The 26,871-nt window shown below is 39.6% G+C and overlaps 1 protein-coding gene across 1 annotated transcript in view; it reads left to right on the top strand.

Moving 5' to 3' along the window:
* The window catches only part of PSMA1 (proteasome 20S subunit alpha 1), a 131,886-nt gene that overhangs the window by 18,987 nt on the left and 86,028 nt on the right, over nt 1–26,871 (top strand). The window contains exon 2 of the mRNA XM_030829529.1: nt 7,811–7,996. Coding sequence (XP_030685389.1) covers nt 7,976–7,996 — 21 coding nt within the window. The 5' untranslated portion in view covers nt 7,811–7,975. The remainder of the gene's footprint in view (nt 1–7,810; nt 7,997–26,871) is intronic.

Genomic DNA, 26,871 nt, shown 5'->3' with positions numbered 1-26,871 from the left:
GATCATCTGTTACAGAACTTAAATCCAGTGAGAAAATGGATTCAAAAATACTTTATAAACAGTAAAATCATACACAAATGTTAGCAAATGTCACTGTTACTTACTGTTTAGTATCCTTCAGGGAATAGTTTCTGAATTTGTGAATCAAACTTTGAAAAAAAGAATGAACTTGACTCATTGGAATAGTAGGACCATGAAAGGAATAATAAATGGAAGGCAGTTAACAAGTTGTCATTTGGCTGTAGTGTAATGCAGTGGGAGTTCAGTTTTGGAAAACCAGGCCTTTGTGACGTCTTTAAAATACTAATTTTTGTGTCCTGGTTTATAAATGACCATTCCTTTAGATGCTTAGTATTTGGATAATTCCATATAGTATTCCCAGAAATATGTGTTACCAGGTACAAAACATACAGGCTTGATTGGTCAAGGAAACATGTATTACATTTGGATAACTCTACTGAGAGGCTAAAATAACTGATTCATTTTTGAAGTGACCATTGATAGTAAGCTTCAGCAGTTCTAGAAGAGGCAATACACATATCAGGGCAATTTGACAGGCTACTGTGGTTCAAACAGATGTTAGTGGTAGCCAAAGTTCACAAATTATGTCAATGAAGCTGGATTCCATTAAGTCAATCAGTAACTAAGGAAATAGTTAATTGAGATACAATCACAAACTAGAAAAGCAGGATAAATTAAAGAAGTAAGAGGAATAATCACATTTCTCAATAATCACATGCTATCAGACAGCAGAATCCGATGTCTGGAAGATAAAGCAGGCAGATTTCAAAAATGGAAAAGGAGGCCATAGGCTAGAGCATGAGTAATTCCATAAAAGCGGTCTAATGGGAGTCTTTCTGAAAAGCAAATGATGTCCTCACAGAAGGAAATTGCCTAAAAACTACTAGAACATAGTTTCTATGCTACAAACATAATCTGGCCAAAGTCACCAGCTAGTAAGTTGCAAAATGGATTTTCAAAACCAGGTTGACACCAAAGCCCATGTCCTCCACACTGTACTTCTCTCTCCTAGGCAAGGAATAATCAAGGTATGTGCCAAGCTCCCAGGCTGTGTTGTTCCTTACACCTTTCCTGATTCCAGTTTCAGTAAAGCCATGAGTCACAGCAGCGGTAACAGTAAGAAGCTTTCAGCTTGTCCAGCTCACTTGTTAACCCCATATATATATGGATATATATGTTATCCCCATATATATATGGATATACATGAAATCTATATATATATAACCCCACACATCTATATATATATAGACTTCAAAAAAAAGGACAATAAAGAGGCTGAAGATGAACTCAAACCAAGTAGCTGAATTTCTGAAGCAGCTAACCTGTTTCTGAGCTAACAGTCTTAGTGTGTGTTAAATTCTTACTTCTGCATTCTCTCAGAATTAGAGAGAAATGTCTATTCATTCTTTCATTTAACAAGCAATTATTGAGTGCTTACCCTGTGCCAGTCACTGGAGAAACAGAGATTAATAGAAAAAGATTTCTGCTGTTAAGAATCACATAGTTGAGGAAGGAAGGGGGAAGTAGAAACAGACAAGCAAATGATTATAGTACAATGTAGCATTGATATTGAGAACTAAAAAAAGAAATTAACAGTAATAAATATAGGGATGCTACATTGGGGGAAATATCCCTTCCCAATTTTTGGTGTTTCCTTCCAGATGGAGAAGATTCCACTAGTGTGGTATTCCCTAAACTTCGTCCACCCCTCAACTCTTTCCTTCCCAGAGGAGGAGAAATTACTTAATCTGATTGATTAGTATGAAAAAAGAAAGTGGGCATGCAACACAAGCCCCTTATTTTCTCCCTCTGCACCCACTCTCAGCAGGCAGCCTGAAAAGAAGATAACTTCTGTTCTTCCATGCCCTATGTTTTTCAGAGACCGGCTTAATGTAAGGATGCCTAGAGAAGTCCAGGAAGCCTAGAGAAGTCCAGCACTGTCTGTGACTAGGGGTTCACTATTAGGAATCCCTTTTGTTCATAGATATAAACCACATTCTCCACAATCAGTTTAATCTGTACTAAATGTGTTATTTCTCAAGAGGCAATATAACGTAGTGGTTAGGTGCATAGACACTGGAGCCAAACTGGTTCATACCCTGGGTTTGCTACTTAATCATAGCCATGAGACTTTGAGTCAGTTACTTAACCTCCCTGGGGCTTCAATTTCTCCACCTACAAAATAGGGCTAATAGTATCTACTCACAGGATTATGTGAGGATTAAGTGAGTTAACATATAAAAGCACATAGAACAGTGCCTGTTACAAAATAAGTTCTCCAGAAGTTTGAGCTATCATTACTATTATTTTAACCTTTATCTATTGTAATCTTATTTCTCAATTTGTTGAAAACTCAAGCAGGAAGAAGTGCTATTAATATTTACTGGGATCTGGTTGGGCACAGTGGTTCACACCTGTAGTCTTAGCACTTTGGAAGGCCGAGGCAGGCAGATCATTTGAGGTCAGGAGTTCGAGACCAGCCCAGCCAACATGGTGAGACCCCTATCCCTACTAAACGTATAAAAATTAGCTGGGCATGGTAGTGCTTGCCTGTAATCACAGCTACTCAGAGGCTGAGACACAAGAATAGCTTGAGCCTGGGAGGTGAAGGTTGCAGTGAGCCGAGATGGCACCATGCACTCCAGCCTGGGCAACAGAGCAAGACTCTGTCTCAAAAAAAAAAAAAAAAGAAAAGAAAAGAAAACTCTATTGGGATCCTCCAACTCTCACCTCCAATAGTTAGGGAAGTTTAAGAAATCTTACACAGTTCTTACAGTCGTTGCCCTTTTGTTTATAGTTCTTGGCTCTTTACTGGATGAAATTTGGAAGATTGTATCAGTAGGTGCCAGATGCCAGGCCAAGCATCTCAGACTTTAGCCCAAATTGGTTTGAGGTTGATGCCTCTGATTTCCATGGGTAAGGCAAGCAGGCAGCTCTTTACTTGATTCTCAAAGATTAATCCCATATCCCTCAGGTTATCTGCACATTCCAGAGATCCCCTCTTGCTCTGGCCTCTGCGTGTCCTACTGTGGTCTTTGCAAAACCCTCCTAGGAAGACAAGGCTCTTTCCCACCTAGGCACAATGATTCTTTCCCTGGATTCAGATCTGCCTTTCAGGAGTTCAGTGAGGGAAACAAACAGGTAGGCAAAAACAATTGGAATACAGTGTATTAAGTAGAGTAAAAAGAGATCTAAATGGTACAACAGAAGTGGACCAGTCAGGACAGGAAACAGATGGCATACTGCAAAGGAGTGATTAAAGAGAGTTTAATAAGGAATTTATTTACAAAGGTATAGGCAGTTAAGGATAGTGAAGCATCAACAGTGAAAATTGGTCCTACCCCTAGGCCTGAAGAAACAAAGGGAAAGAGCTATTACCAAACTTTAGAAAGCAAGCTATAGGAGAGAGCTACCTCACAGGAACTCTGTTTCAGGTAATGCAGCCCCTGCCAATCCAAGGCCTGGAAGAGAGGGATGCAGGGAAATATTACAATTGTACTCTTCCGTCCTCTGAGTTTCTTACAGGGCGTCCCACAGTTCAAATCTACCAGAAAGTCAGAGGACAAGGAAACCTGTTACTGTCATCCAAAGAGGTCAACCTCTGAGGATGCAGGGCAAGTAGAGAATGGTGGAGAGGGGATCTCAAGTGGCCAGCAAAGAACAACCCAGCACAGAAGCGAAGGGACTAATACTTTCTTAAGATTTCATATAAGACCCTTTAAAGGAGGTTATATTTGAGATAGGCACTGAAGGATAAGTAGGGGGTTACCAAATAGAGAAGTGAATAAGACATTTTAGGCAAAAGGATAGCATTGTCAATATCTCATAGATATACAAAAGAACTTGCATGGGATATATATTCAGACAAGCAATCCCATTTTGCAGAAGCACATGATGCTTCTGGAGAGATGGGTCTGAAAAGAAAAGTTACGATCAGATTATAAAGGCTCTTAAATGCCATGCTAAAATGACTGGACTTGATCCTGTAGTTAATGAGGATCCACTCAGAAACTTTCAGAGAAAGAGAGTGACATGAGCATAGTCTAAGTTAGAAAAAGACCCCTCCAATGAGAGTGTAAAGGATGGACTAGAGTACTGAAAGACTAGAAGCAGGAAGATCATTTTGGGGATCTTTGCCATAGTCCGGGCAAGATAAAGATGAATGGCACTAAAGCAGTGGCAGTGATAAGGAAGCAAAGATTCTAGGCATTTTCTGAAGATTTAATGAACAGTACTGGATGACCTAGTAACTATGAGGAATGCAGAAAAAGGCAGGCTCTAGATGAGAATCAAATTTCTAGCTTGAGAAACTAGATCGATGGTGGTACTATTAATTAGGAGAGAAAATTCAAGCAGAGTAACTTTGTATGAGACTGCATAGATTTCATCTTTCTGCATACTGAGTTTATTGTGCCTATGGATCACTAACAGAAATATCTAGTTGGCAATGAACAATAGAAGGCCAGGCTCTGAAGAGAGATCTAGGAGTCAGATGTACAGTCTGGAGAAGAACAATTCATTATTTGGGTTTTTTTTTTCAGCTTATATGAAACATGTTCACCAAATTTTTCTCAACCTCTGTAATAAAGGAAAAAATGTTACTCATCATATAATGAAATAAACCACAGAGTTAGAAATAAATCCACTGATGACACTTCTTACCAGGGGAGAGTTTTTCATCTGTTTGTTAATAATAGAAACTCCTAACTCGGAATTGCATGGTAGTTTAGGAGTATTCTTTAAAAAAACAAACAACCCTCAGTTTTTAAAACTGAGTACTGTTTGTTTGTTATATTTAACACTTGTTTATTTTGTAAATATTATCCAAATTTTCCATAAAAGCTTCATTTTATTATTTAAACCCATATCCCAGTGACATGCAATTGTTCTTCAACTGAGACATTTGATAATACTGTGACAAGCAGAGTTCTTTTCTTCATAGTAGGTTCAATATAAATATTTACTGGATGAATGGATAGGTAGAAGGATAAATGAAAGCAGCAGAGTGTAATAAAGTAATTTTGATTTTGTTATAAATGTGATATTCATATATAAATGCATGAAAAACCGTAATCAAGAGAATTACAAATGGTCTACTTTTGTTTCATTTGTGGAAGATGCCGGAATTATTTAGACAACTGCTTGTTTCTCCTTTGTGTCCAGAGACCTCAACCACCTTACTTAAAAAGAACTGAAATACTGTTCTTCCAGTTCTTTGTTGTGTAAAATGAGCACAGGTATAGGGTTTCACTATTTACTTCTTTTGGGTAATTTCCTACATAATTATTTTGAAATCTCAGAAATACAGTTCTGATTATCTGAAACCAATGGAAGTCTGTCGTTAATACCACATAATGAGGCACAGTAGAGCCAGATGATTTTTGGCTGGGCACAGTGCTCACGCCTATAATCCCAGCACTTTGGGAGGCTGAGGTGGGCAGATCACCTGAGGTCAGAAGTTTGAGATCAGTCTGGCCAACATGGTGAAACCCCATCTCTACTAAACATACAAAAAAGCTTTGCTGGGCATGGTGGTGCACACCTGTAATCCCAGCTACTTGGGAAGCTGAGACACGAGAATCACTTGAACCTGGGAGGCAGAGGTTGCAGTGAGCTGAGATGGTGCCACTGCAGTCCAGCCTGGGCACTATCTCAGCTCACTGCAACCTCTGCCTCCCTGGAACAAGACTCCATCTCAATTTAAAAAAAAAATTGATTTTTAACTCCTAACTTTATACATGACCAATATGTGACTTAATAAACCTATTTAAAATTATTGACTTTATTACTTTATTTTAAATTATTAACTTTATTACAGACTTTATTTGTTAAAATCCTCTATTCAAAATAACTTTAGAAAAAATGTTCTGCTGTGGTGGTTGTCCATCCGGTGAAATTTGGGATGAGTCATTAATACACTGCATAACCATGTTCCTTCCCTATCTCCATCTTAATGTAGTTCCTTGTCTTCAATGGGCACCATCAACACTGCATCTTTTATCACTCATCTGCCCAGCCTGCCCGGCCCACAAAATAAGTGGAAAGATTTCTTCCTAACTCCTGCTCTTTCTAAGGAAGGAAGTATAGGCACATGGTCTAAAGAGGACTGGACCTCAAGTTAAATTATGACCACGCCCAGTCACCCACAGATGATGTGATCTCTGGGTAAACACAGCCTACTCTAAATGACTAAGTTAAAGGTAGCAGGAAGATACAGAGGATACTAAAAATGCTTGACAAATTTTAAATTTCTGTTGAATATTTTAAAAATATTTTATTTATATCTCTTTCCTAGAGGGTACAGTCTATGTCTTAGTCATCTGTGTATTTTTCTTTTTACCTAGCAAAATATCAGTTGCCAGTAGAATGAATTAAGAAACTGCTCCATACATTTTTTATTTGATTTTCTGCATTACCTAATGTTTCTTTAATGCAGATAAACTGCTTATATGATAATTAAATGTCTCTTTCCTGTTTTAAATGTATATATTTTATATAGATATATGATATCGTACACAATAATACCTATATGATCATACTTACAACTGAAGGAAAGTAAGGAAATAGTTTGAAACTGACTTATGAATCAATACATAATACAATTTCAACATCTTATGAGAATTGTGTGTTACACTACATAATATTTAAATACAAATTATATATTTCTGCTATTCTAAACACATGGTTAGCAAAAACTGAAATGAATGTTTTGTTTTCCTATGACACAACTGGGTGAAAAGCAGAACTACACATAAGTTTCATAATAAAACTTCACACCACATCATACTTGTCTGTTGTCAGGTTTTGTTACATTCCCCCTAGCTCAACCAAGACTCCCTGGGGCTGGCAAACAGGGCAAAGTTTGAGTCAAAACCATGCACTTCCTTTCAGCTTTAGAGATGCACTTACAATTTTGGGGGAAACCAAAAAAACAGCTGTTTTTTCCTCCAGACGTGGCAAGTCTGTCACTTTCAGTGTTTATTCCAACTCCACACTCAGCACAAATAAAGACAATTGCCTGGGAAAGGAAGGGGATAGAGGCTGGAGAATCCTAAAGTTCTATTCCACTCAAAATAAGGTATCAATGTTATGAGACTCCCTTGAAAAGACACAAAGTTGGGAAGATGGCAGAGCAGAAAGGGAGAGAAGAAGAGAAGAAGAGAGAGAATGGAAGGGAGGGTGGGAAGAAGGAGGAAAGGAAGGAACAATCTAGTGAGGAGTATGTGTAAACCAAAGATTAGGATTAACCCAGTTCTGTGGTCCTGAGATCCAAGAAAAAAATGCACACCTGACCTAACTGTATTCATTTGTCAAGAGGCCAGTTCCATATCGGAGACAGGCTGTATCCGTAGATGATTTTAAGGACAGTTTAAGGCATAGAGTTTTACTCTAAAAACTGAGAAACAAAATATCCTTCATTGTAGAATTTGTTTTGTTGCCCTCTCGCTGCTATTTATACTTTTCCACTTTAGCTATGCACAGAACATAGCTAATTTTCATCTCAATTTTTCAATTCTTTTGCTATATAATAGTTAACATTTATTGACTACTAACCTCATTTTAAGCACTGTGCTAAGTATTTTACATACTTTTCTGGGGAAGCACTTATTCCTCACTTTTGATATTTCTCTCCACATGGGGAACATCCATTAGAGTAACTCGCTTGGCCTGTATCTACTTACCCCCAGGAGAGGAGAAGAGAGTTTGATGAGTTTGAGATGAGGAACAGGATGTCTGATGAAGGTCTAATATAACTCATGTTCCTTTTCCCTTCTCCATTGTCTTTCAGATATTCCACCCTGCAAAAAGTATGTATTCATGGTCAGCTCTCAGCAAGGCCAGTAGCAGAGTGGTAAAGGCCTTGGCCCTGCAAGGCTGGGAAAAGACAATGACAAGTCAAATCCAGACCTGTGTTGGATGTTTGTCTACTAGGTGACTGTCTCCTGGAAATGTTATGCAGCTCAGCAAAGTGAAGGTGAGAATATCTTTGTTTTTTGGTAAACAGAGAATGCATAGATTTCACATCTCACTATGTGAGACCCCACAAAACAAAACCTAGAGGAGCATGTGAGAAAAACGCGTCTCTGGGCTAGAAAACAAAAAGAGAAAAAAAGAAAAATGTCTGTGTAAGAAAGCAAAGGAAAGAAGATGCTCAAATCCAGCAAATCATACCAGCCTTGTCATGGCACAAAAAGAAAGGGATTAACCTAAGTTACAAGGTGAATTATCGTAAACTCAGATGAGCCTTTCTGAAAAATAGTCATGGGACAAAGGAGGGATATATAACACTAGAGGCTTAACCCTTTCCTGCAGAGAAAAAAATGTAACTGAAAGAAGTGCTACTCAAGGCTTGTGACATTCAAAGTGAAGACAAGACAAGGTCTTATGTAGTACATGACATAGGTGTAGACACTCACTAGACTGAAAGGAGTACATGTTTCCAAAGCAGCTTTAATTCACATCTCTGCTGAGGGTTATTACAATAGTAGGAAGCAGGAGGCAGGTCTTAGGCCATAGCAAGAGGTACAGGCAATAGCCTCTGTGGCACAGGATTGAGATACCTGTTCATAAGACATCACGGAGGCTGTGTCACTAGACACAGCCCCACTCTTATCAGCATGGGGTGCCAGAAACGTGAGACTCAATGGGAAAATAAAATTAAGAGGATTTGAATATGTTGTAAAGGAAAGGCACTTTGAGTAAAACATATTAATTGGGGCTGCCATCATGTGAAGATTTTTAAACTTTTGTAGAAGCCAGAAGTGTTGCAAATGCTGCTCTCTGAGAAAGCAGATAGTATGCAGAAGTGGCTCTTCCTCCGATATTGGAAGTAAAAGATTAACTTCTTGATGGCTGATTTCTCCCAAATGAATTTAAGCTCACAATTTCTTGACTCTTGAAAATTGGCTGTGACTGCCACCAAACTGTACCCAGAAACCCAACCATTTGTCACCTCCCCTGCTATCACATTGGTCCAAGCCACAATCATGTCTTCTTCAGATTATGCAACAGTTTCCTAAATGGTCTTCCTGCTGCTGCACTTACCCTTTAGAGTCTCTTCTCAGCAAAGCATCCAGGTGATCTTGTTAATTCAAGTCACTACCTTGTTCTGCACCCTGCACTGGCTTCCCATCTCATCAGAGTGAACACTACATGATCTGCCCTCTGTGTTCCCCTGATCTCATCGCTCTTCACTTTGCTCACTGCATTCCAGCCACATAGGATTCCTTGCTATTTCTTAAACACTCCAGGAATACTCCTGCCTCCTGTTTTTGCATTTGCTATTTCCTCCACCCTAAAATGATCACTCACTACATAGGCACATGGCTTGCTCTTTAACATCCTCTAGGTTTTTATTCAAAATAGTCTCCCTGGCTCTCCTAGCTAAAATTCAAATCCCCTCTCAACATCTCATAACTCCATTCTTTTATTTTTTTCTCCTTATCATGTCACTAATGTGTTAAATATTTAATTATCTTGTTTAAAAAAGGTCTTCCCCAAAAGAATGCAATTTTGCTCCATGAAGGCAAGAATCTTTGTCTATTTTATTAGCTGCTAGAATATCTCCTGATACATAGTAGGTATTCAGTAATTATTTGCAGTATGAATGAATGAATGAATCCTGATGAGACAAGCCCGGATTATCTCCATCCACCTATCGTTATGCACATAACTTTGATATGGTCTTTGGACTCACCAAGTGATGTGATCTGGAACCATAATTTTCCTGTAGTATCAGCATTATAATCTAGGGATTAGCTTGCTTTCCAAATTGCATAGTGACTGAGCTAGAACTCTTATAATTCAGTGTGTTCTAGGAATTCTTTGGACTTTATTTTATTAAGTGGGGATCATGAAAACAAATTCTGAGTTCTTGAAGGAACTGCATCCATTCTAGGAACTGCGCTACTGAGGGAAACAAACATCACATCTGCCTTCTCTTGACCAAGACTGAGTAGAGTAAGAAATGCGGAAAGACAAGTTTTGTACTTTAATTTTTTTAAACTTTAACTCATAAAGTCAAAAGAATTTGATTTAGGGCTTTAATCTCTTTGGGTTTTAACTTATTTAGACGTAACTTGCAAAGGGATCTAATTTTTTTTACTGTAATTTCTCCCTGGAATTTGATAATGGGAAGAAGTCTATATTCAGATGTGAAGCATCTTATTATTTTATATATTTTATACATAATATGTATACTTTTATATTATATATAATTATATATTTTAACATATATAATCATATATTTTTATATGTATAAAATAGACAGGATCTTGCTTTATATTCATATAATTATATATTTTTAACATATATAATCATATTTTTATATATATGATTTTTTTTGCCTTTTTAAAATTTTATTATTATACTCTAAGTTTTAGGGTACATGTGCACAATGTTCAGGTTTGTTACATATGTATACATGTGCCATGTTGGTGTGCTGCACCCATTAACTCGTCATTTAGCATTAGGTATATTTCCTAATGCTATCCCTCCCCGCTCCCCCCACCCCACAACAGTCCCCGGTGTGTGATGTTCCCCTTCCTGTGTCGTCCATTTTATATATATATAATAGAGACAGGATCTCGCTCTATGACCCAGGCTTAAGTGCACCCAGGCTCCTAGCTCACTGCAGCCTCCAACACCTGAGCTGAAGAGATCCTCCTGCCTCAGTCTCCCAGGCAGCTGGAACTACAGGCACATGCCAGCAAGCTTGGCCAATTTTTAAATTTTTTGTAGAGATGAAGTCTCACCATGTTGCCCAAGTTGGTCTCAAACTCCTGGCCTCGGTAATCCTTCCACCTTAGCCTCCCAAAGTACTAGGAGTACAGGCATGAGCCACTGTGCCTGCCTTGGCTATTATTGGAGTATTTTTATGCTGTAATTCAGTGCCATTGTAGAACTTCTGATGGGCTATATACATGTTACATCCATGAAAATCCACTGCTTACACTTCCTGCTGTGAGGATCATAACGGACTGATGACCTCTGGACCCATCATCATGTTCACACTGAGGCCACACTTCCTGCTAGCTGCTTCTACCAATGACTGAAGATGACTAGGGTACTAAAACATTCCCATTCCAGTGAAATAGAACTCTTCCAACAAGGAACTTTGGCTGAAGGATTCTCCATCAGCCAGGTTTAACCTTTCTAAGAACTGCTGCATTGCAGTGTAAGATTCTTCCTACCCAGTTGTCCTTCCTTCCCTCTCTTCTTGCACAGATGTCAGACCTACACCATGCTTTGGAGGCATTCCCTGCCTTCACCTGCTCCCCCCGCCAAGAAATATCTTCCATTTCTCATCCTTTCTTGGCATCTGCTTCTCCGTGGACCCAAAGTTACATACTATGTAATAGGACAACTTGGCTAGACATCATCTGGGGTGGGAAATTGATTTTCAGCAATGGGTACAATGTTGCCTACAAGTTAATTTATCTAATGTATTAATCTGGCCTATTTCAGAGCATTCTGAGGTCAGAAGCAACCCTGGACAGTACCAGGAGGACCCACAGATGATCACAATTAGTGTTAGGAGACCAGCCTTGTGAAAGTAAGAATAGAACTATCTTGATAGTCTGCTGATCTCTTCTCCACAAGAGGATAGCTACAGCTTGATGGAATATAGGCTAAATGGTCAAGCCCAATGTATTAAAAGAATTAGAGTCTGGGAAATGTTCAGAGCTAAAACTTTTCCTCTACTCCAGTGTTTCTTTCCTTGTGGAAAGAGCTTCACTGGCACAATACTCCTGTCTGCTGTCTGCCAACCTCTCTCACTCCTCTCCAGGGAAACACTAGTGAATTTCCTTACTGATAAGTTTGGAAGAAGAATTTTAAAATGCTCATCTCAGCTCCTTCCTCCTTCATTTTAACATAATATCCACAGAGAGTATGCACTCTATTCTGTTCCTCTATATCATATATTTTACAGGGGCAGGCTCCTGCACAGGGAGACCAGCAAGTCCAACTGGTCTGCATGCCTGGGGCTATGTGTCAGTAAGCCTATTATTCCCACACATCTAAGCCACATCCTCAATTCTGGCCTTTAGCAGCTTATCAAGTGATACTGTGACTGCTATATATTTTTTCCTTTTGCCTTATAATTGATTCAGAATTCCAGTGGACAGAAGGTACTATATTCCCTTTTTACCTAGCAGAAAACAGGTATATCAACTTCTACAAGATTACACAGCTAATAAGTGTCAGAATTAGAACTCAAGAATTCTGGAATCTCCTCAGCCTCTCTGTTTAATCTCCTTAGCCTCTCTGCTTTTTAATTTTGCCATTTCTTGTTATAGCTCTGTTTTATGATAAAGGCTTTTGATGCACATGAATTAGAAACATCCAATTACTGAATACATCAGTCGTTTTGATAAGGTTTGGTCCTGTAGGCCTGCATGTATTTATCCTGGATTTTTAAGGTTTTTAAACTATTAAATTGTTACATTTGAAATCTCTCCCTGAGGGTCTTGACAAATATTTCAAAACAGATTCTTTTTTTTTTCTTTTTCATTCAGACAGGGTCTCACTCTGTAGCTTAGACTGGAGTGCAGCAGTTGAACACAGCTCACTGCAGCCTTGACCTCCCTGGGCCCAGGTGATTATCCTGAAAAGAGGTGATTTCATTTCCCAACTTCAAACTATACTATAAAGCTACAGTAACCAAAACAGCATGGTACTGGTACAGAAAAACATAGACCAATGGAACAGAAGAGAGAATCCAGAAATAAAGCTGCACACTTATAGCCATCTAATCTTCAACAAAGTTGACAAAAATAAGCAATGAGGAAAGGACTCTGTATTCAATAAATTGTGCTGAGATAGCTGGCTAGCCATATGCAGAGCAATGAAACTGAGCCCCTACATTTTACCATATACAGAAATTAACTCAAGATGGATTAAAAATTTAGATGTAAGACCACAGACTAGAAGAATTCTAGAAGAAAATCAAGGAAGTGCCATTCTAGACATTGGCCTTGGGAAAGAATTTATGACAAGTTCTCAAAAGCAATTATAGCAAAAGCAAACATTGACAAGTGGCACCTAATTAAACTAAAGAGATTCTGCATAGCAAAAGAAACTATCAACAGAGTAAACATACAACCTACACGTTGGGAGAAAATATTTGCAAATTATGCATCCAATAAAAGTCTGATATCCAGAATCTATATGGAACTTAAACAATTGAACAAGCAAAAAACAAATAACCCTAATTAAAAGTAGGCAAAAGAAGCCAGGCACAGTAGCTGATGCCTATAATCCCAGCACTTTGGGAGACTGAGGCAGGAAGATTGCTTGATTCCAGGAGTTTGAGACCAGCCTGGGCAACATAGTGAGACCCTGTCTCTATAAAAAATAAAGTTAGTGCCAGGCATGGTGTTGCATGCCTGTAGTCCTAGCTACTTGGGAGGCTGAGGTGGGAGGATCACTTGAGCCTGGGAGCTTGAGGCTGCAGTGAGCCAAGATCACGCCATTGTGTTCCAACCTGGGTGACAGAGTGAGACTCTGTCTCAAAAAAATAAAAAAATTAATGGACAAAAAAGACATGAACAGACCACTTCCCAAAAGAGGACACAGAAGTGACCAGGAAACATGAAAAGATGCTCCACATCGCTAATCCTTAGAGAAATGCAAATCAAAGCTGCAGTGAGATACCATCTCACACCAGTCATAATGCCTATTATTAAAAGTCAAAAAACAACAGCTGTTGGCAAGGCTTCAGAGAAAAGGGAACACTTACACACTGTTGATGGGAATGCGAATTAGTTCAGCCACTGTGGAAAGCAGTTGGAGATTTTTCAAAGAACTTAGAACTATTACTCAACCTAGCAATCCCATTACTAGGTATATATCCAAAACAAAATCAATTCTACCAAAAATGCATATGTATTCTCATGTTCATCACAGCACTATTCACAATAGCAAAGACATGGAATCAACCTAGATGCCCATCAGTGGTGGATTGGATAAAGAAAATGTGGTACATATAATAACCCATGGAATACTACACAGCCATAAAAAGGATGAACTCATGTTCTTTGCAGCAATTAGAGGTCATTATCCTAAGCAAATTAACACAAGAAGAGAAAACCAAATACCGCATGTTCTCACTTATAAGTAGGAGCTAAACATTGGGTACTTATGGACATAAAGACGGCAGCAGTAGACTCTGGGAATTACCAGAGGAAGGAGGGAGGGAAGGGGACAAGGGTTGGAAAAACTATTAGGTACTATACTCCTTACCTGGATGATGGAATTATTCATACCCCAAACCTCAGCATCACATAATATATTCAGGTACAAACCTGTACGTGTACCTCTAACTCAAAAAAGTTGAAAATAATTTTTAAAAAGAGGTGATTTCAAGAAAAATCTAACTTCTAACTACCTTATTTTCTCATGTGACCTCTAGCATATTACAAGGAATGGATTAAAATTGCATGTGCCCCAAATATTTTTATCTTTGCATTGGGGCCCTAGAAAGGCCTGAATATAGAGATGTCACATATAGTCTACAGAATATAACAGTCAAGAAAATAGAATTAGGCTGGGCGTAGTGGCTCACATCTGTAATCCCAACACTTTGGGCAGCCGAGGTGGGTGGATCACTTGAGGTCGGTGGTTCAAGACCAGCCTGGGCAACATGGTGAAACCCTGTCTCTACTAAAAATACAAAAAAATTAGCCGGGCATAGTGGCATATGCGTGTAATCCCAGCTACTCGGGAGGCTGAGACAGGATAATCACTTGAACCCAGGAGGTGGAGGCTGCAATGAGCTAAGAATGAATATGAATATTTACTTCAAACTCTATCTCTCTCAACTTACTGGAAAGGACATTTAGTAGTTAGAAGAAATGTTTTTTAATGGTGGGAAGAGTTTGCTAAGAATGATTTTCAGAGTATTTTGCAGGGATCCAACAGAAGACTATATGCTAACTTTCTCAAAAGAGAGTTAAGCATCAGTCTTTTTTCTCTTATAAAGGAATCAAGCCACAAGCTGTATCCCTGTCACCAGATCTATGGAATTAAAACTTCTCTTTGCATTTGAATTCCTGGAATATTTCTTGATATTGATTTCCAATTCATAATTTTATAGATCTGTTTTCCCTGTCACTACATTTCTGCATTTTGTATAAATACTTAATTTGTTTTTTGAATTTGTAATTAAACAGTCAACCAGCTTAAGTCCAATAAGAATTTACTGAAGCTAAATATTTGCTGCTTTTAGTATGCCTAATAATTTCCATCTTTGTCTTACTTGAATAATTAGCTGGGAATATTTGATGTTTAGTCTATACATAGAATATTTTGTAAGGTATTAGAACCCTTGCAAATAACAGGAAAATTCAGCACAAAACACTATGACACACACCTAAGCACTTTGAGTCAGTAGACTTACAGAGTGCAATAAAAAACAACTTTTCCATCTCTCCTCATTGCCCATTTTGAGGAGGAAGTGGTCCTTTGCTTGAGAGAAATCCAGAGCAGATCACTCCTAGATAATAAAGTCATCTGATTACATCTCGTCATATGGATAGTCCTCTTTTGTTAATTAAAAGTTCAATAATTTAAGTGTGAGAGTCAAAGTTCCAAATTTCATTTACGATTTCTCCCCTTAACAAAGTGCTTACAGTGGGAGAGGGATACTTAGCTGGCTTCATCTCTCTTTCCCTACCTGGTGAATTACTTCTCCTTCCTTACTCACAATTAGGCTGCCTCTGGATCCTCCAGGGTTAAAACAGTGAGAGGAATAAGAGGGAGCAGGAAATGTCTTACCTGACTGGCACCAATGTAATTTGGCATTGGTTACCTCTAGCTGTGGCAAATATTTAAAGCCAGCTCTTTCTGTCTGATGTTCCAAGCTGATGATTCTTCTCACAGTTGCTTTCATGGGTACATTGGAGGCCCCCACATCAAACAGTTTATAGTGTGGGTGAAGCATTGACCTTCAACTGGTTACTTATGTCTCCCCCCATAGCAATGGAAATCAGGTGAACCCATCCTCTATTGGGGTCACTTGATCTTTCTGAGCGGAACTCACATGAAATCTGAAATGGCTCCAGGCTGGCTCTCGTCTGCTGAGCCCACACCTAATCCATGAGAAACACTCACCATCTTTGTTCCTGCTTTCAGTGTAAATTCAGCTAGCACTCAATGCAGGCTGGGTTCTGCCTTTCTCTATATATTTACCTGCACTTTAGACCAGTATCTGCAGCCTCTTGTCTTGCACATCGAAGTTTATTTATTTAAACTTTATCACTACCAACAGCCATTTTTAGTACCTTCCAAAAGGCTACTCCAAGATTATGAGCATGACTTTCTACTCCTCCCATCAAAAAAAGGTCAAATTTCATACACTTTGTAGACTATAAAATTACAAGAAAAATAATATATATACATATACAGATATAGAAATCAGTTTCTATTACTATGATTTTTTTTCATACCGCTGGAAGTCTAAAAGGAGCTGGAAAGCCTGGCACAGAGCTCTCTGCCCAATGAATGTACCAGGTCAAGGAAGATAATATAAAACAAAGTCCACTCTTTTCTCACAAACAAATGTCCCAAAGAGGTGGTGATAAATGAGACAGTTTTCCTTGCTACTCCCAAAAAGCTTGGTGATAGCTCAACCTTTTCATGGCCAAGACAGTTTTGCCCAAGTGTCTAGTTCTGGGAAATGGTCTCTATCACATAACTGAAATTCCCTCTCCAATTGTACTTTAGTGTTCATGAGTTTCTCCATCCTGCTGGATCCTCTTGCTCTAATGGGAGGGATCTAAAAAATAGATGTGCCATTATAGGTGGTTCTACTGAGCCGGAGCTAGGACCCACTTATGCATGTGTGCTATGCTGGGTGTGAAGTATGAAGCCATGAATCTATAGTGAGGAACCAGTGAGGGCTCTATGTAGAGAATGAGAAGATTGACTAAATTTGGGGTAGACGTGAAAGGTGGAGAATGGTGAAGGGTGCGGGTAAACATTGATATCCTTATCTTTTTCTGACAGTAAGCCCTTCACAAGATTTTCTCATCCATGAAGTTATTTGGCATGGACCTTGACGGAATTCTCATTTAGCAAAATGGTTATGTGCATAGGTATTGAGAGTTAGACAACTTGGATTTTAATCTCGTTCTTCCACTTACTAGATATATGGCCTCGGACAAGTTACCTGAGCAAGTTCATGGAGTTGGGAGTAAGGGTGTTCACTTTTGCTTGTCAAGATGTCTATAAATCTTTTAAACTCTGATTCTGAAGCCCAGGGCATCCTGATTTTCCCCAAAGTGAGCACGTAGACAGGATTATGTGATCATGAAGAACCCCTTGCTCTATTTATATTAAGCCTCCATTCACCCAGAGTCACCAGCTCAAGAGACTGAGTCTGAGAGAGTTTACATCTTCTCCAGGTCGTATCTAGAGGCTTTCAGGCAATAATTCAGGTAGCTAGAATTGTGTTTTGAGGTGGAAGAACAGCAGCCTTTGGTAGGTTTCAAGTGCAAATTTCATCCCAGACCCAGGGATAGTTATGTAGCTGGGCATCCAGGAGGCTAGAACATAGTTTAGGAACAGGAAAGAATCCCTAAAATCCTTGGCCGTAGTAGTTTGGGGATTTTTACTCCAGTATTGCACCATTGATCTGTCAGCTACTCCTCTCATGTTTGTTTCCAACACAAGTCCCACTCCCCCCAGTTAAGGCAGCACTCTTGAGTTAGCATCGACCCATTTGGGTTGCAAGACCTCGTGCAAGTTGCTTGTGTAACTGATGTTTGGCTCCTTACTCCTGAAATATCCAACTGGCAGTCACCTGAAATAGGGAGTCAAAGCTGAATTTCTAAAATGGAATGATGCATGACATAATGCTATTTACTGGGAATGAGTGATTTGTTTCCCTATCTAAACTTTAATTTCTTTAATAGTGCTTCCAAGATATTTGGTTTTAAGAAAAACACATAAGAATACTAAACAAAAAATTGGAACTACACGAAAGTGGGAAAGAATGCCAATGTGAAAGCCAGAAATAAAGAAATGTTGGGGCATTCCAAGATGGCCAAATAGGAGTGGCTCCTGTCTGCAGCTCCCAGCAGGATCGATGCAGAAGATGGGTGATTTCTGCATTTCCAGCTGAGGTACCTGGTGCATCTCACTGGGACTGGTTGAACAGTGGGTGCAGCCCACGGAGGGCAAGCAGAAACAGGGCAGGGCATAACCTCACTTGGGAAGCACAAGGGGTTGGGGGATTTCCCTTTCCTAGCCAAGGGAAGCTGTGACAGACTACTTGGGAAAATGGGACACTCCCGCTCAAATACTGTGCTGTTCCCAAGGTCTTAGCAACCAGCAGACAAGGTGATTCTCTTCCGTGGCTGGCTTGGTGGCTCCCACACCCACAGAGCCTTGCTCACTGCTAGTGCAGCAGTCTGAAATCGATCTGTGAGACAGCAGCCTGGCTTGGGGAGGGGCATCCACCATTGCTGAGGCTTGAGTAGGTAAAAAGCAGTGGGAAACTCGAACTGAGCAGAGCCCGCGACAGCTCAACAAGGCCTACTGCCTCTAGACTTCACCTCTGTGGGCAGGGTATAGCTGAACAAAAGGCAGCAGACAACTTCTGCAGAATTAAACGTCCCTGTCTAATAGCTCTGGAGAGAGCAATGGTTCTCCCAGCACGGCGTTTGAGCTCTGAGAACAGACAGACTGCCTCCTCATGTGGATCCCTGACCTCTGTGTAACCTAACTAGGAGACACCTCCCAGTAGTGGCCGACAGACACCTCATATAGGCGGCTGCCCCTCTGGGACGAAGCTTCCAGAGGAAGGATCAGGCAGCAATATTTGCTGTTCTGCAGCCTCTGCTGGTGACACCCAGGCAAATAGGGTCTGGAGTGGAACTCCAGCAAACTCCAACAGACCTGCAGCTGAGGGACTTGACTGTTAGAAGGAAAATTAACAAACAGAAAAGAATAGTATCAACATCAACAAAAAGGTCATCTACACCAAAACCCCATCTGTAGGTCACCAACATCAAAGACCAAAGGTAGATAAAACAACAAAGATGGGGAGAAACCAGAGCAGAAAAGCTGAAAATTCTAAAGCTCAGAGTGCCTCTTCTCCTCCAAAGGAACACAGCTCCTCGCCAGCAACGGAACAAAGCTGGACGGAGAATGACTTTGATGAGTGGACAGAAGTAGGCTTCAGAAGGTCGGTAATAACAAACTTCTCCGAGGTAAAGGAGGATGTTCAAACCCATCTCGAGGAAGCTAAAAACCTGGAAAAAGATTAGACAAATGGCTAACTAGAATAAACAGCATAGAGAAGACCTTAAATGACCTGATGGAGCTGAAAACCATGGTACGAGAACTTCGTGATGCATGCACAAGCTTCGGTAGCCAATTTGATCAAGTGGAAGAAAGGGTATCAGTTATTGAAGATCAAATTAATGAAATAAAGTGAGAAAACAAGATTACAGAAAAAAGAGTAAAAAGAAACGAATAAAGCCTCCAAGAAATATGGGACTGTGTGAAAAGACCAAATCTACGTCTGATTGGTGTACCTGAAAGTGACGGGGAGAATGGAGCCAAGCTGGAAAACACTCTTCAGGATATTATCCAGGAGAACTTCCCCAACCTAGCAAGGCAGGCCAACATTCAAATTCAGGAAATACAGAGACCACTACAAAGATACTCCTCAAGAAGAGCAGCTCCAAGGCACATAATTATCAGATTCACCAAAGTTGAAATGAAGGAAAAAATGTTAAGGGCAGCCAGCGAGAAAGGTCAGGTTACCCACAAAGGGAAGCCCATCAGACTAACAGCAGATCTCTCAGCAGAAATCTACAAGCTGGAAGAGAGTGGGGGCCAATATTCAGCATTCTTAAAGAATAGAATTTTCAACCCAGAATTTCATATCCAGCCAAACTAAGCTTCATAAGTGAAGGAGAAATAAAATCCTTTACAGACAAACAAATGCTGAGAGATTTTGTCACCACCAGGCCTACCTTACAAGAGCTCCTGAAGGAAGCACTAAACATGGAAAGGAACAACCAGTACCAGCCACTGGAAAAACATGCCAAATTGTGAAGACCATCAAAGCTAGGAAGAAACTGCATCAACTAATGAGCAAAATAATCAGCTAACATCATAATGACAGGATCAAATCACGTAACAGTATTAAACTTAAATGTAAATAGGCTAAATGCTCCAATTAAAAGACACAGACTGGCACATTGGATAAAGACTCAAGACCCATCAGTGTGCAGTATTCAGGAGATCCATCTCACGTGCAGAGACATACATAGACTCAAAATAAAGGGATGGAGGAAGATCTACCAAGCAAATGGAAAACAAACAAAAAAAAGCAGGGGTTGCAGTCCTTGTCTCTGATAAAACAGACTTTAAACCAACAAAGATCTAAAGAGACAAAGAAGGCCATTACATAATGGTAAAGGGGTCAGTTCAACAAGAAGAGCTAACTATCCTAAATATATATGCAACCAATACAGGAGCACCCAGATTCACAAAGCAAGTCCTTAGAGACCTACAAAGAGACTTAGACTCCCACACAATAATAATGGGAGACTAACACCCCACCATCAACATTAGACAGATAATGAAACAGAAAGTTAACAAGGATATCCAGAAATTGAACTCAGCTCTGCACCAAGCGGACCTAATAGTCACCTACAGAACTCTCCACCCCAAATCAACAGAATATACATTCTTCTCAGCATCACATTGCATTTATTCCAAAATTGACCACATAGTTGGAAGTAAAGCACTCCTCAGCAAATGTAAAAGAATAGAAATTATAACAAACTGTTTCTCAGACCACAGTGCAATCAAATTAGAACTCAGGACTAAGAAACTCACTAAAAACCACACAACTACATGGAAACTGAACAACTTGCTCCTGAGTGACTAGTGGGCACATAATGAAATGCAGGCAAAAATAAAGATGTTTTCTGAAACCAGTGAGAACAAAGACACAACATACCAGAATCTCTGGGACAAATTCAAAGCAGTGTGTAAAGGGAAATATATAGCACTAAATGCCCACAAGAGACAGCAGGAAATATCTAAAACAACAGGAAATATCTAAAAAACAGGAAATATCTAAAACAGCAGGAAATATCTAAAAACAACACCCTAACATCACAATTAAAAGAATGAGAGAAGCAAGAGCAAACAAATTCAACAGCTAGCAGAAAGCAAGAAATAACTAAAATCAGAGCAGAATTGAAAGAGATAGAGACACAAAAAAACCTTCAAAAAATCAATGAATCTAGGAGCTGGTTTTTTGAAAAAGATCAACAAAATTGATAGACCACTAGCAAGACTAATAAAGAAGAAAAGAGAAGAATCAAATAGATGCAATAAAAAATGATAAAGGGGATATCACCACCGATCCCACAGAAATACAGACTACCATCAGAGAATACTATAAACACCTCTACGCAAATAAACTAGAAAATCTAGAAGAATTGGACACATACACCCTCCCAAGACTAAACCAGGAAGAAGTTGAATCTCTGAATAGACCAATAACAGGCTCTGAAATTGAGGCAATAATTAATAGCCTACCAACCAAAAAAAGTCCAGGACCAGATGGATTCACAACCGAATTCTACCAGAGGTACAAAGAGGAGCTGGTACCATTCCTTCTGAAACTATTCCAATCAATAGAAAAAGAGGGAATCCTCCCTAACTCATTTTATGAGGCCAACATCATCTTCATACCAAAGCCTGAAACAGACACAACAAAAAAAAGAATTTTAGACCAATATCCCTGATGAACATCAATGCAAAAATCCTCAATAAAATACTGGCAAACTGAATCCAGCAGCACATCAAAAAGCTTATCCACCACAATCAAGTTGGCTTCATTCCTGGGATGCAAGGCTGGTTCAATATACGCAAATCAATAAACGTACTCCATCACATAAACAGAACCAATGAGAAAAACCAGATGATTATCTCAATAGATGCAGAAAAGGCCTTTGACAAAATTCAACAGCGCTTCATGCTAAAAACTCTCAATAAACTAGGTATTGATGGAACGTATTTCAAAATAATAAGAGCTATTTATGACAAACCCATAACCAATATCATACTGAATGGGCAAAAACTGGAAGCATTCCCTTTGAAAACTGGCACAAGACAGGGATGCCCTCTCTCACCACTCCTATTCAACATAGTGTTGGAGGTTCTGGCCAGGGCAATCAGGCAAGGGAAAGAAATAAAGGGTATTCAATTAGGAAATGAGGAAGTCAAATTGTCCGTTTGCAGATGACATGATTGTATATTTAGAAAACCCCATTGTCTCAGCCCAAAATCTCCTTAAGCTGATAAGCAACTTCAGCAAAGTCTCAGGATACAAAATCAATGTGCAAACATCACAAGCATTCCTATACACCATTAACAGACAAACAGAGAGCCAAATCATGAGTGAACTCCCATTCACAATTGCTACAAAGAGAATAAAATACCTAGCAATCCAACTTACAAGGGATGTGAAGGACCTCTTCAAGGAGAACTACAAACCACTGCTCAACAAAATAAAAGAGGACACAAGCAAACGGAAGAATATTCCATGCTCATGGGTACAAAGAATCAATATCATGAAAATGGCCATAATTCCCAAAGTAATTTATAGATTCGATGCCATCCCCATCAAGCTACCAATGACTTTGTTCACAGAATTGGAAAAAACTACTTTAAAGTTCATATGGAACCAAAAAAGAGCCCTCATTGCCAAGACAATCCTAAGCCAAAAGAACAAAGCTGGAGGCATCACACTACCTGACTTCAAACTTTACTACAAGCCAACAGTAACCAAAACAGCATGGTACTGGTACCAAAACAGAGACATAGACCAATGGAACAGAACAGAGGCCTCAGAAATAACACCACACATCTACAACCATCTGATCTTTGACAAACCTGACAAAAACAAGCAATAGGGAAAGGATTTCCCTATTTAATAAATGGTGCCAGGAAAACTGGCTAACCATATATAGAAAGCTGAAATTGGATCCCTTCCTTACACCTTATACAAAAATTAATTCAAGATGGATTAAAGACTTAAATGTTAGACCTAAAACCATTAAAATCCTACAAGAAAACCTAGGCAATACCATTCAGGACATAGGCGTGGGCAAGGACTTCATGGCTAAAACACCAAAAGCAATGGCAACAAAAGCCAACATTGACAAATGGGATCTATTTAAACTAAAGAGCTTCTGCACAGCAAAAGAAACTACCATCAGAATGAACAGGCAACCTACAGAATGGGAGAAAATTTTTGCAACCTACTCATCTGACAAAGGGCTAATACCCAGAATCTACAATGAACTCAAACAAATTTACAAGAAAAAAACAAACAACCCCATCAAAAAGTGGGCGAAGGACATGAACAGACACTTCTCAAAAGAAGACATTTATGCAGCCAAAAAACAAATGAAAAAATGCTCATCATCACTGGCCATCAGAGAAATGCAAATCAAAACCACAGTGAGATACCATCTCACACCAGTTAGAATGGCCATCATTAAAAAGTCAGGAAACAACAGGTGCTGGAGTGGATGTGGAGAAATAGGAACACTTTTACACTGTTGGTGGGACTGTAAACTAGTTCAACCATTGTGGAAGTCAGTGTGGCGATTCCTCAGGAATCTAGAACTAGAAATACCATTTGACCCAGCCATCCCATTACTGGGTATATACCCAAAGGACTATAAATCATGCTGCTATAAAGACACATGCACACGTATGTTTATTGTGGCACTATTCACAATAGCAAAGAATTGGAACCAACCCAAATGTCCAACAACGATAGACTGGATTAAGAAAATGTGGCCCATATACACCATGGAATACTATGCAGCCATAAAAAATGATGAGTTCATGTCCTTTGTAGGGACATGGATGAAACTGGAAAACATCATTCTCAGTAAACTATCGCAAGGGCAAAAAACCAAACACCGCATGTTCTCACTCATAGGTGGGAATTGAACAATGAGAACTCATGGACACAGGAAGGGGAACATCACACTTCAGGGCCTGTCGGGGGTGGGGGGATGGGGGAGGGATAGCATTAGGAGAATTACCTAATGTAAATGATGAGTTGATGGGTGCAGCAAACCAATATGGCACGTGTATACCTATGTATCAAACCTGCGCGTTGTGCACATGTACCCTAGAAATTAAAGTATAATAAAACAAGAAACGTTATGCATTTTTTCAACCCATAAGTAGACCCATATAAGTTACCTTTAACTGTAATTATTATGAATGATAACTAGAAGCTAACATTGTGCTATGGAAAAATAATTCCAAGTAAGTTAAAATGTTGTATTATATTCAACATATGTGGTAAATCTCTTATTTAAAACACAGGGAAAGACATCTACAATTTTGATTAACAGAACATCAGATATTCTCATCCCCATTAAATCAATATTGAACACTTGTTTACTGAATATTGGGTTAAAGGAGTACAAAATTTTTTTTTGCGTGGGAACCTACATGTCTTGGTCTAGACATGATGGAAGTGTAAAGCTGAAACCCTCCTTCCCTGTGCCAACAATTTATCAAGCTTATTAGTATCTTTTACTGCAGAGATGTAGATCTCTCTATTTGGACTTCCCACTGTTGTAGTGCTCCTTCCAAATCCTCACACTCTAACCTGTGTGAACATAAGGAGGGGATATGAGGGGTTCTATTTCCTAGCTATATCAGTTGAGATGCTTTGGTCACCAGTAACAGAAAAACTTAAGAAAATTGCTTTAATAATAAGAAACATTTATTATTTCACATAAGAAGTCCAGATGAGAATGTAGGTTGGCCAAGCAATGTCACCATGAATCAGGTTCTTTCCATTTTTCAACTCTGCCATTCTCATTATTAACATTAGCTTTGTCCAACATCTCTTCCTATGTGCCTCTTTTCCATGAACAGGTAAACCTTTCCTAGAAGTCCCCAGGCAGACTAGCCTTTATGTCTCACTGACCACAACTGCATAAGGCAACCTATTCATTCCTACAGCATTTACTGGTGAGGGGAGCAATTGGCTTAGGGAAGCACAGGCTAAGGGCCTGAGGGTGAATTACAAGGGAAGATACAGTGTTCTGTTAGAAAAGAGGAAGAAAGAGAATGAATTTTGAGTAAACAACATCAATGTCTACTCACCCACTGGGGATTTACATGCCAGAATTAACTTTCTGCTGCCTTACCCAGGACCACATACTGAATAGTCACAGATTTTGCTGAAAGAAAGCTGATCTTTGTGCCTGTCTCTTATTAGGACCACATTTTAGGGCTGGCTCTCTCTCTCTCTCTCTCTTTCTTTCTCTCTCTCTTTCTTTCTCTCTCTCTCTCTCTCCCTTAGATATTTTTCCTCCTCTATTACTTTCTTTGACAGTAACCCCGGAATGTCTTTGCTTTTCCATTGAGCAGACCTCTCTTCCTTCTTCCCACCATGTCTCTTAGGCATGTTAGGTCACATGCCTTGAATTACAGTGAAGTTATGTTAGTCCTGTAAAGAAAGCTCTAACAACTTCCAAGTCAAAAGGGCTAGAATCTTATGGAAGCATTTTCAAAAGTATATCCATAAAATTCTAGGAACTTCCCACAAAGAAGAAGCTTCTGTGGTCAAGTAAATTTGGGCAGTGTTGTAGATGCTTTCCTTCTCTTTCAGATTGTAGATATACAAGGCTCTCAGAAGTCTTCAGTTACATAAACTAACTCAGAATGAGTCCTGGAATCAAAATGCCCGTGTTCAAATCTGGGCTCTGCCACTTTCTAGCTATGTAAGCTCTTTAAACCTCTGTTTTCTTATTTGAGATAAGGGAATTCTATGGTACTATTTAATTGGGGTTGCTATGAGAAGTGGGTGAGATAATTCATCTGAAGCTTTCAACACAGTGTTTTGTACATTCACTCATTTAACAATTATTGTGTCAAGGGCCCAGGTCTCAAGGAGCCTACATTCTAATGGAGGAGGGAGGAGGAAGACAATAAGCAAGTAAATAAATAGAATAATTTTAGATAATGACAAGTACTATGAGAAAAGTAAAACATAATGATATTATAAAGCACAACTAGGATGAGAAGGGCTGTTTTAGATAGGAGGATCAGGAAAGGCGTTTCTGAGGAAGGCATTTTATCTGAGACCTGAGATATGAGGAGACTGGATTTATCCATTTATTCAGTCATTCATTCAAAAAATGTTTATTGGGTACTTACTGTATACCACAAATTGTTTTAGGCACCAGGGATAAAGCAAGAAACAAAATTCTACAAGAATATCTGCCCTGGCCAGGCGCGGTGACTCACGCCTGTAATCGCAGCACTTTGGGAGGCCGAGGCGGGCAGATCACGAGGTCAGGAGGTTGAGACCATCCTGGCTAACATGGTGAAACCCTGTCTCTACTAAAAATACAAAAATTTAGCCGGGTGTGGTGGCGGGTGCCTGTAGTCCCAGCTACTTGGAAGGCTGAGGCAGGAGAATGGCGTGAACCCGGGAGGTGGAGCTTGCAGTGAGCAGAGATTGCACCACTGCACTCCAGCCTGGGGAGCAAAGCAAGACTCCATCTAAATATATATATAGAGAGAGAGAGAGAGAGAGAAAGCGAAAGAGAGAGACTGCATCGGAGTTGAGACGGGGTCGATGAGGCTGACCCCGGCGGGGAGAAGGGACAAGGAGGGGCGGGCAGCGGAAGGTCTGGGAGTGTCTGCCATATAAAGTCGTTTGAGGTGACCGTTGCCTAATTGTGAGTCTGGGAGAGAAGATGTGAAGTATGGCCTCGTCCCAGTCATCTGGGCATGCGGGTCCCGGGTTTTGATCGTGTGTCTGTGTAGTTTTAA

Source organism: Nomascus leucogenys, chromosome 15 (genome assembly GCF_006542625.1).
Source record: "Nomascus leucogenys isolate Asia chromosome 15, Asia_NLE_v1, whole genome shotgun sequence".
NCBI lineage: Eukaryota > Metazoa > Chordata > Mammalia > Primates > Hylobatidae > Nomascus > Nomascus leucogenys.
The sequence above is the reverse complement of the archived record's forward strand: the minus strand, read 5'-3'. Positions and strand labels throughout refer to the sequence as shown.